We start from the raw sequence: 13444 nt of genomic DNA on the forward strand, positions 1-13444 counted from the left end.
ACATAAATTTACAAATGACAGTAAAAAAAGCCTTCTAGAAATCAGTATCTGTCCAGTATCCAAAAGAATTCTGACAAACGTAGAAGTATCTGAAGGCTTAGGGTTTATTTGTTATTCCCTTTATTCTGTGTCTGTGACCCCACCTGCATCTGCTCTGAGGTCTGAGCATTGAACTTGAGTTCATAATTTTCAGTGGGAAGTGGAGTGGGTCCATTTGCCTTCACTGGTCCTCAGCACTAGATGCCCAGCTTGGTTTTGCTTAGGCCACATCTTTTACATGGTACTTACTTGTATGTTTTATAGTGTGGCTCACTTAAAAGAGAGTTTTTGTTTTAACACAGTCATTAACCAGACCAAAGTTATTTCCCAAACTGATGGACTATCTCCTCTCCTCTTTTGATACTTGGGCTAACTCAGGAATGACTGATTTGTCTAGCAAGTCTGAGAGAAAGTTTATGTAGACAAATCCTGTTGCTGGCCAGTAGTAACTTAAAGTTGAGTAGTGTTCAGAAAAGCATCATTCATAATAACAGCATTAATGAAAGACCAAAGAAAAGGAATAATTGTGCTGTCTGTACTTTTATTTTCCTTTAAGCGAGCAGAAGGGCTTGGTTTTTAGCCATGCAGTGCAAATGGGCTAGCTGATGTTTCTCAGTGGGCTTTGGGATACAGCAGATAACTCAAACAGAAATCGGCAATATACTAGAAGCTACATTACTATTTGATTTATGGTAAAAGCAGTCTTCAAACAGATTTAGGACTAGTGTGTATTTTTGTCTTCTCACAAAATGTGACCTGAAAATTAGAAGGCCATGTGTGATGACAGGGGAGGAAAGTGCTATTAATCAATACCACTTTTGTTCATGTCTTCAAAGCCTTCCTTCCAGCCTTTCCATTTTTATCTGTTCCTATGTTTTCAGTTTAGCAGGCCTTTATAATCTGAAAGGAACTACAGTAACAGAGGGACTTCTGGAATATCAAGTGCTTTTATTCCTAAATACTTTCTACTCAGGAATTCCAAAGGTTTCTAGAATCAAGATATTATTTTTCAAGATATTGCAAATGAATTAATTATACATTAAATATAAACAATAGTCTTCTATGTAAAAATAAAAACCAACCAACCCAAAAAACACTGATGAGCTGGTATAACTTCTGCTACTTCAGATACTGAAAAAGATCCAAAAATGTGTCAGTCTTGAAATGAACTGGTTTGAGAAAATTTGTTGAACCAACCAGTTAGACATAAAAAGGTATATGACTCTATTGTTTCTTCCTACAGAGAAAGAGTAAGCAAAAGTAGGTTTTGAGCCCACTAATCAGTAGATTAATAGCAAGCATAAATATAGTGCACATGTATTGGTGTTAAAAATCTTCCAGCTATGTTGCCTTAGCCTACAAATACACATGAAGGGGTGAGGGGTGGGGGAGTGAACTAAAGTTCACAGTATTGTTTTGATTAAATTGTGTAGTGGGTGGCTATCTTCTGTAAATAGCAGGGGATTGGCATTTTTGTTGAATTTTGTGTGTTCACTGTTGCTCTGAATTTATTTTCTCTGTGTCTTAGTATGCCACTTCCAGCTGAGTATGGAATGAAATATTATATCTGAAGGGTATTTGCAGCTTTTCTATAGGGTGAAGGCTAATCAATGTAGCATTAATTGGTAATGATAACCAACTCTTCTGCTTTTCCTTGGAAGATAATATGAAAGATGAAGGATGAAAGAGGTGGACAAGCACAAAGATTTAACAGCTCTACAGACTAGTTTTCCGTAAAGTCTTGGAAAAGTTACATACAGAGGAAACACGATTTCTGTTGTCTGTGATTACAAACAAAAGGCTATGGAAATACGGGATTTTTTTACATACTTGAAAAAGAAAATTGATTCTCCACTTGACAGGAAGTTATAAGCTCCCATAAGCTTGTGTTGCTGTAGCTTGTACCTTACCAAGGTACATATATCAGTAGGGGAGAAAGAAAAACATAAGACTGTTTTTTGATTACCCTTGGCAACAGTATCATCTGTGCCTTTCATTTTTCTAAATGCATTTTTTCACCCTCTATTAAAGTTTATGTCTATTCTACAATTCTAGAAACCTGAGTACAAATGGAAATGTGTGGATGTGTACATTTCTGAAAACATCAGGTTTTTATTTCAGTGTCATAACTTTCATAAAGAGGATGTTGTCATGGTTTAACCCCAGCTGGCAAATAAGTACCACACAGCCACTTGCTCACTCTGCCCTAGTGGGATGGGGGGAGAATCAGAATGGTAAATGAGAGAACTCGTGGGCTGAGAAAAGAACAGCTTCATAAGAAAAGCAAAAGCCATGCATGCAAGCGAAGCAAGGAATTCATTCACTGCTTCCCATCAGGTGTTCAGCCATCACACATAAAAGGTATTTGGAAAGACAAACCCCATCACTCTGAATGTCCTTCCTCTTTGTCCATACAAAATCTGTCCCCCAGGTTTTATATGCTGAGAATGATGTCATATGGTATGGACTATCTCTTTGGTCAGTTGGGATCAGCTATCCTGGCTGTGCTCCCTCCCAGCCTCTTGTTCACCCCTAGCCCGCTCACTGTCAGAGTGGTTTGGTTTGAGAAGCAAAAAAGGCCTTGACTCTGTGTATGCATTGCTCAGCAGTAACTCAAACATTCCTGTATTATCAACACTGTTTCCAGCACAAATCCAAAACATAGACTGGTACTAGCTACTATGAAGAAAACTAGCTATCCCATCCAAAACCAGCACAGATGTGAGCGTGCACTTTGGAATGCTTCAGACTGGCAGTCTCAGGTGATCTAGACTAGTGTTTAAATTTAATTTAGAAGTACATTTTCCTTCTACAGTACTGTATTTTAAGTTCTTTTACATGTTGTATTGAATGCGTGCTCCTGTTCAGCTTTTGTATCTAAAGCAAAATAATGCTTTCACAAGTTTGTATATTCCTTTGCCTAACTTTAGTATGTTGATATTTGCCCACTAGTTCTAGAAGGCAGCCAAAACCCTTCTGTGTTATTTCACAGGCATTTCATAAAGTACGTAGGACTTACTTGCTGGAGAAGGAGGGGAAGATAAGTTCCTTTCCTTTTCCTAAGGGGAAGAATATGTTCCTTTAGGTAAGCAGGTATACAGTTATCAAAGATGTTAGGCAAATACTGCTGGTGGCTTGAATTTCAAAACAATTGGTACTGAAAGGATGGTCTTCTAAATGCACTCTTTTGGCACTCTTTCCCCAGCTCCTGCCAGTGGATGGACATCAAACAGTATTAAACCACCTGGAACAACTGCCCCAACTGAAAAACTGGTGACAGCACCTCAGCTAAATGAGCAAGACACGTTGGTTCAGAAGGCAGAGCATATTCCAGCAGGAAAACGTACTCCCATGTGTGCACACTGTAATCAAGTCATTAGGTTTGTATCTGTTCATCTTGCAGCCTTTCTGACAGCAGGGCTTTGTTATGCTTTTGTGGGTTTTGATTCCTTAGTCACAAGTGTTTTAAGGCTTCTTTTCCATAATGCACAACACTGTCTTCATGCATGGTTTATATATCAAAACTGAGAATGAGAATAATAATGGAGGAAAAACACTGTGAACAGCTAACAGTCGCAGCCTTACAACCTGTTTTACAGAGAACCAGAAAGGTGAGTGGACTAGAGAGAAAGTAAACCCAAAGAAAACTAAGCAAGTTAGTTTTTACGTGCACCTATTCTAATAAAACTGAGTTGGAAAGCAATCAGAGGATAGTCTTGTAAAAATTAACTTGTCAAAAATGTTGATTTATAAACCAGAATTTCTAATTGAGAAGAAAGAAAATAGCAGGTTGCATCAATATGAGAAAAGCAAGGAATATAGATGTAAAAATTGCTAGGACTTAATAATATCCTGCAATGCTACATTTCAATCTCTCTCATGGGTCTCTGGCCTTTAGATGTTATATAGTAGCTAATCCCTGACTTGTATGACATAAGTAGAAAAGATTAAGCAACACAAACACAAGTTTGCTGAATGAGATTAAATTAAATAAATTCTACTGAACCCATAAGATATGCTATCATTAGACAGAATTGCCTATGGAGGAAGAATTGAATCTGGGTTGCATTGTTCAGTCAGTGATTTCTGACAGTTGGTCATGATTGTCTCATCCAAGGAGCTGTAAACACTTTTCACACCAATGTGCAAGTCATCCTGATTTTCATCTACCTTGCATTGTATATTTTTCTTAAAATAGAGATTTCCAGGGATTATTGGAAGAAATGTATTATTTCAAAATGTTTTCTTCTTACTTGTTCAGTCATCTGTGTTATTGAACTACCAGGGGAAAGTAATATATTTTAGCATTTCATTTTTATTCATCTATGTCCTGTGTTTTTAGTGAACAAAATAGGAGACCCTGCACTATGTTTCACCATAGTTAAAGCAAGAGACCTGTTTGATTAGAAAACATGAGTTGTGAAAAATGAGGAGCTCTATCAGCTGTATAAATTTCGTTCAGTATAATAGAAAACCAGCCTTTCCACATGGCTTTTTGCAGCCTCTTGAGCCCAGGCTTGGATTCTGCATCAGAAGATGCAGCTAACTCAAATCACTTGTTCTCTAGGGGTCAATTGAGTCCAGCTTGTTAACTTCCATCAGATTTCTGTTCTGATAGCTCAGTACCTGTTCAGTTAACATCGGGTTAATTTTAGGAGACTTCTTTGCTAACTGATCAGTGATGTTATGGAGAATTGTTTCCTACTTCCATTGTATATGTCAAGGAAATAAAAATCTGTGATCTGTATCCCCTTGAAGCAATAGAAAAAATTTATACAAATTCCCAACATAGGTACATATCTTTCCTGATCCACTTTTTACTTCACCACAAAACGGAATATTAATATCAAAAGGGTCTACACACTTTTGGGATGGGATTCATCTGATTCGTTGAACAGTTTGGCTTGTATTATTATCCTGTCTGTCTTTCATATTCTGACCTTTCTGCTCCCTGGGCTTTGGATTTGTGTCTAGTACATAATATACAAGCAACCATTCACTTTCCTTTTTGATACTATCATTTCTGTTAAAAATTAAAAGCAAACATAGCAAATGCACTATACACTGCATCTTCAATGCAAGAAACTTCATTGTTTTTTACAGCACTGGTGGTTTAGCAGGGATCGCTGATGCTTTGTGGCATGGGGTCTCACAGCACAGTCTGCAGATCACTCCTGAGCAGCAATCCTCTCCTCTTGGCCCTTAAATCACTTGCTACTGCTCCTGCTTCCCGCTTTGATTACCATTAAAGAGGAGATGAGCTCCTGCTTTGTAAGGAGGGGAGCATATTGGTCCGTGGAGCAAACTTTACTCCTTAGTGGCTGCATGAGGAGAAACTGTGGAGCCCTACTTGACAATACTTAAACCATTGGCACCTATTGTAAGTGACACCTCTTCATGAATAGTAAGTGATACACACATCTAACTTCTTTGTAATTTGCTGGTGGTGTTTAATTCCTTATATTTCTTCATACCTTAAATACCACCTCAGTTATTAAAATAGAGAGTTGTTTCATTTGAGGATGAGTTGATGTGCATTAATCAATGCTAGATATGCCTCATGTTCACTGCATACAGTGGATTTAAATGCTACAATGGCATTTTGAGTTCAAGTTTTAGCGTAATTACAGTTCATGCCCTTAGTGGTAGATTTACCTATGAAAAGGTAGGAGGAGGATCAAGTGACATTGCATTCTACATCTGCTTTGAAGCCAGAATGTGTTGCGGAGTTACATTCAGGCATAGAATAACCATGGCTGGTTAAGCCAGAACCATTTCTTAGAGACATCTTATAACTTTTTAACATATATTTAATTATTAATACAGTGATTGTCTGAAGATTCCAGTGTTTTCCAAGGCTTCATTAAGTAAGCTTTTCTTTCTATGTCTGAAAGAATCAAAGCTAGAGGCAAACTGAATTTCCCATTATTTACTTGTTCGGATGGTCTGAAAAACTTCTGACCTTTCCTGATGAAGACTTCTGGTTCCCTGGCAGACTTCCTGAGCACTGCAGTGCGGAATTGGCTCTCCCTTTTAACTTCAAATGTGTTTTCCCTGAGTCTCCGTTGAGAACATACTCTTCGGCATGTCTGCTTGTGGAGATGATTTGTCACCTTTTCATACAACTTAACTGTTCTTAAAGCCAAAAGTGAAAAGTACAAATGGTGCTTCCCTTCAGCATCTCCTATACAGAGATCATGGCATTTGCAAGTAGAGAGGAAAAGAAACTTCCCAGAGTGTGGACTGCTGTATGGTTAACTGTAAAGTAGTTTGCCTCCTTAGCAGATGTGGAAGTCTTTTTAATCTCTCTGCCACCAAATTCCAGTTCTGACCTGCCATCATAATAAAAGCCACATGAGAAGCTGGATTATTGGCATATGAATGCATTGTGACCATGCTGATAAAGCTGTATTTAGTTACAGGAGCAACATAGTGAAATTATGCTTATATTCCATTTATGTTATTTAGTTCTTCCAATTTGTGCCTGTTATCATTGCTACACATGGGACCCAGATGTTTTGGTTGGTAACCAAGTTTATGTACCTGGTGATCCTTTGGGGAGTAAGATTCTGTAAATACTGTTGTAAATACATCAGAATCTCATTTTAAAAAAGAATTACGACTGTTTACCTCCATCTGTGAGTTTAATTCACGCGGTCTAGATGGTGATATCAGTAATTTGTTCAGATATTCCTTAGTACAACAAGTAGCCCAGGAAAGAGCTGTATTCATAACCAACTTGTTAATTTGATCATCTTATGTCTTTGGGTGGAAGGAATGTGAGGTGTTAGCACCACCTTTAAAAAATATGTTCTATATGTTAAGAGAGGCATGTGGGATTTTTTATTTATTTTTCTTTTATTTAAACGGAGAAGGAAGAATGAAGCCATCTGCAGCTATCTTCCTAGCATTTCACGCCCTAGCTACTTCCTATCAGGTGTCGTGAGTGTGACATGAGGTCATGAGTGTGTCATCAGGTGTCATGAGTGTCCCCCGCTCAGTCAAATCGGGGATATAAGCTCATTTCGAATGAATGCAGATAACTACCTTTGCTTAGTTATTGTTTCCAGTCACAAAAATATGCAGAGACCAGGAACACCTCGAAGTTCCAAATGTCATGTTTTAGCGTATTTTACATGGCAGGTGTTTGGGTTTTGGTTTTTTTCTTTCTTCGGTGTGCATTGGGGCAGCTTTTATGTTGCAAATATCATTAAGCTGCAGCACCAGCTTGACATGTTTAAACTGTGGCCTAATTAAAAGTAAAATTGCATTTAGAAAGCGTTATTTTGGACACGTGTACATGGAGCCAGCCTGCGAATGGAGCACCTCAGAGATATTGTGCAGGGCATAGCCAAAGTGCTCTGGGGACTTTGGGGAAAAAAACTCTGTTAGATGCACTTTCAGGCTGTTCCCCATGCATCTGGGTTCCTCTGTGCTGTACTGAGAGGCTAACCTCAACATGTCAGAGCTTTAAACTCTGGAGAGCTACGTGCAGAAGATATAAAAATTCCTTCCCCTCCCACCGCTAGCATGTGTTCTTTCCATTGCAGAGCTAACTGAGCCTGTCATTTTGGTGCAGATGGCCAGAAACTCAATCCTACCTGGAGCTGGGAGAGCCTCTTCGGTGTCAGCCTTGTGCTAATGAGTCTGTTAAATTAGCCCATGCTGACATGACGTACTGAGAGCACTTGGTTGTACATAAGGGCTTGTATTGTTTCATCAGTACATAACTGAAAGGACATTGATGTGAAAAGGTGCTTGTAGTGCAGCAGGTGGGTATTGGATTAGGTCAGTGCTTGTACAGCTCCACTGGGAGCAGGGGCCAGAGAGCTGTGCTCGACCCTGACTCCCTCCTTAAAGAGCTACAAGCTGCTCTCCAGGAGCCTCTTTTCACTGCTTTCTTTATGATAATCAGAGGTATATAGAAGAAACTGTTGCAGGTTAAATATGTTCATCTTCTCGGTAGGTGTGTGGGTTGTCCTGAATCTGAGTCCCTTATTTTTGACTTCACATCCTGTTGAAAATATGTGGAATCTCCAGAGAAAATGTAGAAGAGAAATGAAAATAATTACCCCTACTGTCCTCCAGCCACTTATATTCCCATCTTACAGACAATATAACTTTGGAAACAAATGTTAAGGTGTTTGGGTTTTTTCTCTATTGCTGTCGCTGTGTTCGTATGAGAATCTTATCTTATACAAAACTGTTCATGTAGCTTACTCAATGTAAAAAAAATGCTAAGCAACGGGATGGTGATATTAGAACCTTACATTTTATTTGCAGTGAGATATAAGAAAAAAACAATGTGTTACTGAAAGAGTGACACCTGTATTGGTGTTACAAAAATGGGGAATCTGGTGGGGGAGGTGAACCACAAAGTTCATCTAAAGCCAGAATTCTGGAAGGTTGAGTATTGGTAGGACCTAGGATTCACCTCACTGATGAAAATAAGTTCATTAAAGAAATTAGCGTGCTGACTATGTTTTCAGATGAATACAGATTACAATGACGTACGCCTGGGATTTACGAGTTACAAACTGAGAAGTTTGTGTTGACTGAGAAATGAACAACTTCATCTTATCTATTAACTCTTTTACATTAGTCAGATCAATTCTATAAAAGCATCATTATTTTGTGTTTGCAAATGGAGGAGGAGGCTCTGTATTTGGAGAAATTGGTTGTATTGTAGCTAACTTCTGTAGTGGGGTAGCAAATCCAAACAAACCAACAAAAAAGACCAAATCCAAGAACAATAAAAACCACACCAACCACTGGTTTAGGTTATCCTGTAACGAATTTGTCAGGTAAGGACAGTGATTGAATTTTCTTGCTACACAAGAAACTGCTGTTAACATCTCTTAATAGAGTCAAGTCTACTTCAGGGTTTGTGGCCTTGATACAAATGGACACTGAAAGAGAGCTCATTGTATCGCTGAGTCAATTATCTGTCTGCAGTAAGTAGAAGTAGTTGGGAACATAGGGAACATCATCCTTCTTTTCCCTAGTAGCCAGTTCAGCATTGTATTTAATATAGTTATAAAATAAATGTAGTGTAGTGAAGTGAAGTGGTGTTTATTGTAGTTAGCTGTTTCTGGGAGGTAATCCGATGTGAATAGGTCTAGTCAACACTCAACACTTCCTTGGAGCCTGTAAGAGGAAGGAGGGATGGAGCAGCATAAGTTTGTGAACAGAGTAAAAATGGCACAGAAGTATCACAGGTTAAGCCTATTAGCAGCTTTTCAGGAGCCAACCCAGGGGTGTTTGCTGACAAAATCTCTTTTTTTTCTAACCAGAGGACCCTTCTTGGTGGCTTTGGGGAAGTCGTGGCATCCTGAGGAGTTTAATTGTGCTCATTGCAAAACCTCTATGGCTTATATTGGATTTGTGGAAGAGAAAGGAGCCTTGTATTGTGAGGTCTGCTATGAGAAGTTCTTTGCCCCTGAGTGTTCAAAGTGCCAAAGGAAGATACTTGGGGTAAGTGACCGCCAAGTGGCCTGGTTTTCAGTGGGAACAATAACTACAGTGTTCAGTGCTTCTCTGTAATGAAATTCTCTTTTTACATGGCCCATTCTGTGTTCTTCGAAATGTACGCTGACGTACCTTTTCAGCTCCCATCATATACAAAATATATTTTTTATTCTTGTGATGCTGAGCCTTTTCAGTCTGTAGTCTCCGTAGGTCTTCCAAGTTTGGTTCCTGTTTTCATGAAACTGTTCTGTATCTGCTGTGATTACTAAATTTTGTTGTGCAAAATGTTTTTAATTGGCAGCTTTTTACAGAATGGGGGAGGGAGTGGCGTTAGTTATGGGGTATTATTTATTTTTCTAAGCTGATTGCTGGGGAACATTCTGGTTCACTAGATCTGAAGTACTGAAGTATTCCCAGTGGTAACGAAGATAGAAAGACGCATTATCCTACTCGGCACTAATATTGCTAATTTGAGCCTGCCAGCTGATTGGACACTGCTTTACAGCAGACAGCAATGTGCCCGGGCATTTGTGTAACTAGGGTCAAGCAGGGCTCTGGCAATGCAATTCTCAAGTCACATTTGCCACTATAATGTCTTCCAAAACAGCACAGAGCACCCATAATTTTCTATTTGGTATTTTCTGATTAACTGTTCAAAGACTTGAGGAGACATTGGAGATGCTGCTTTTCTTTTTTTCAGGGAACAGCTATGGCTGAGATCCTAATTCAAGTGGAAAAGGTGAATAAATGAGTTGTTAAACCTGCCCAACTCTACACTGAACCTTTCAAAATATGAAAGGTTGCCCATGACAAATGAGCTGCACCATAAATAAAGCACCTTGATAGGTTTAAAATCAGCAGAGACTGTGTGCACAACCCGTTTTCAAAGTAGCACTAGGAAACAAATCAAGTGTGGAGGCGTGGTCACCACAATCTAGTCATCACATCAAAATAATGTGTTAATAACATGTTTTCTAATTCCCACAGGAAGTAATAAATGCTTTGAAACAAACTTGGCACGTTTCCTGTTTCGTGTGTGTGGCCTGTCACAACCCCATCCGCAATAATGTCTTCCACTTAGAAGATGGTGATCCCTACTGTGAGACGGGTAAGAAGCAGCACAACCAAAGTTTACTGCAGCTGTGCAGGGAAGCAGAGCTTAACATGGTTGGAAGAAGCAATGATTCCTTTTTGTCAGAAGGAAGAGAAAGCTTTACTTCAGAATAAATGTCCCAGCTAATTTGTGTAACTTTTATGTCAATTAAAAGCAACGACAAATGCTGTAGACCCTTTGAGTTTGCAGCAGGATAAACTGGTGAGAATATCTTCATCAGCATTAGCAGGAGCAGGCTAATTGTCACTGGTTTTACTTGATATTCCCATTAAGCCCTCAGCTGTAGGTCTAAGTGATACAGCAAAGTGTTCATTTTAGGGTGACTTTCTGTTGGCTTTAAAATAATCTGGAGTTGATGTAAATCTGCTTATTTACTAAACAAGCAAATGCAAGTGGAGTAGTATGTTTTACTCGAAGTAACGATATTCACAGCCGGAAAGGACTTCCAAGAGTAAGCAGTCTGCCCAGGAATTTTTTTGCAGGATCAAATGTAACATCTGTTGAGCATAAGCTTGGGGGAAAAAAAAAACAGGGGAAAAATACAGTGATGCAATTATAGTACTTGAAGGTCTGATGAGTAATATTATGTGAGAGATGTGGCTTAGAATTTCAGAGGGCTTCTGTTTTGTTTTTAGAACTTCCATCTAATTGTATCTTTTTGATTGATATGAACAGGTTTCATCTATGTTGGTTTCCTAGTTTGCTTAAAACCTTTCATGTAGTCTTCTGGGCTAGGAAAGAAATAAATAGGTAGTATTTGTAAAATAGTTCCCACAACATGGAAAAGAAACAAAATTGTATCAAAATTGTCTGTTTTCACACTGCATGTGTTTGCATCTATGTTAGAACCATCAACTAGACCTTTCCTGTGTTTTTCATTCCACTGTAAGGAACATTGTAGTTAATGTTGGAGGTGGAAGTGGATTGACCGGGAAGAGAATTTGTATTAAATCCTAGTGATTTGTTTAGAGCTGATTTCCTTCTGAGTTGATTTCTTGTTTGCAGTGGGTGCCATGGAGAGGAAACAGTGAGGAAAGCAGACGAAATTTATCCAGAATATTTCTGTTGGAGTGTCTCTAATGAGATGTTGGCAAATACAAAAGGATGCAGGAGGTTATTGCTAGCTCAGTGACACAAGTAGGGTAACATGTTGCTCCTATTGCATTTGTGGAGCAGCAGAGGAAATGGATATATGAGCAGCATTCTCCAGTGTGACAGCACGGTGAAATTTCATCCTGAAGCAATCTGAAGCCCCTAATCTTGGAACCTTTTCATGATTCAAAAATAGTTCTGGAGGAATCAATAACTCCCCTTTGGTGGAAAGCTAGTGACTGGGTTTGTTCTGCTAATATTGGATTCTTGTTCCTGCCACCAAATGACCCCTGCGTTGTGCAGTGCATTGATTTGTGCTGCCATTACAACTCCCATGTACAAATGCACACTCTTCTGTACTGTGAGCAGGAAACACTGGGATAAAATGTCAAGAGTATTATACTTGTCACAAAGTTTATTTCTGAGATAGAAAGTTGCTAGCACAAGCTAATGTAAGCACATTCTGTGAGACGTTGTTGACAGTGATATGTTGTAATGACTCTGTGTCTCTAACTAGATGTTAATTTGAGATATATTCATTCTTCAAAGACTTTCAGTCTAGCTGGAGTTAAGAGTCTATGACTAATTTTAAAGAAACAGGGAGTAAATGTCATTGCCAGCTTTCCTTGTTCCTAGTGCAAAGGGTTCTAATTTTAAATCTGTATTTGAAATTATAATAGCATCAGCTATTAGCACTAAGGGGGTTTAATCTGCAAAATGTTCTGATTTTGGATATTGATGCTAAAATTAAATTAAAAGTGCAGATATCTACAACTGAACTTTTTTTGAAGTGCAAAGTTAGTAACCTGGTTTTGAAAATGGTACGTGCAGGAAGAATTGACGTGTTACTGTATGAGAAGTCTGCTTTGGAAGGCTTCTATGGTATCACAATTCAAGCATGCAAAAGCAAAAGAAAGCTGATGCCCTTCATTCTGCCTTGTCTATTGCCTTTCTTCAGAAGAAAAGCCAATAAACTTATCAACACAAACCGCACGTCAACTTACAAAAGGCCTTAACTACTGGCACCAGGAAAATATCAGTAAAAGATTCTGTGTGAACACAAATATCGAGAGCTAAAACAGTAAGGTCACAAGACCATGTACTTCAGGGTTTTCAAGAGAGGTTTTGGACCATTTGCCATTTTTACTGTCTTTTTCCTGCTTAAACACTTGCAAATTCATGCCAGTAGCATGGATTAATGCAGGTGATTGGTGAATCTGTTTCTTGCCATTGGCAGCCCTCACTTTGTCACTACGCGAGTAGTGAGGCGCTGGCACACATTGCCCAGGGAGGTTGTGGATGCCCTGGAGGTGTTCAAGGCCCAGTTGGATGGGGCCTTGGGCAGACTGATCTAGTGGGACATGCAGAACTGGATGATCTTTAAGGTCCCTTCCAACCCAAACAATTCTATGATTCTATCAAAGGCTTTTCTTTTCCAGATCACTTGTGTTCCCTATCCTCCCGAGAGGCCTCCTGTGATGATGCTTTTTGAGGTCATCATACAAAACACTCTCACTAAAACAAGACAGGACTCTTCCACTGGGCTTGACACATATGATAAGCCTCTGTTGTTTCTGCTACCATAAGCTCTAGAGCTTAAGCAGAGCTATATATTCTAGTTAGAAGCAAGAAAGAGAAGATAATCAGTATGTTGGGCTCATGCTGTAAGGACTGCTTCTTGCCCCCGCCAGTGCACTATTGATCTTAAGGAATTGAAACACCGGGAAGATG

At 39.1% G+C, this 13444-nt stretch overlaps 1 protein-coding gene across 11 annotated transcripts in view; it reads left to right on the plus strand.

Annotated features, from left to right (window-relative positions):
* Positions 1-13444, plus strand: part of PDLIM5 (PDZ and LIM domain 5) — a 128861-nt gene that overhangs the window by 111308 nt on the left and 4109 nt on the right. For all 11 annotated transcript variants that reach the window (XM_054064570.1, XM_054064574.1, XM_054064575.1 and 8 more), the window contains 3 exons: positions 3245-3419; positions 9333-9513; positions 10495-10615. In XM_054064570.1, the coding sequence (XP_053920545.1) occupies positions 3245-3419; positions 9333-9513; positions 10495-10615 (477 nt within the window). The remainder of the gene's footprint in view (positions 1-3244; positions 3420-9332; positions 9514-10494; positions 10616-13444) is intronic.

Source organism: Cuculus canorus, chromosome 4, assembly GCF_017976375.1.
Source record: "Cuculus canorus isolate bCucCan1 chromosome 4, bCucCan1.pri, whole genome shotgun sequence".
Taxonomy (NCBI): domain Eukaryota; kingdom Metazoa; phylum Chordata; class Aves; order Cuculiformes; family Cuculidae; genus Cuculus; species Cuculus canorus.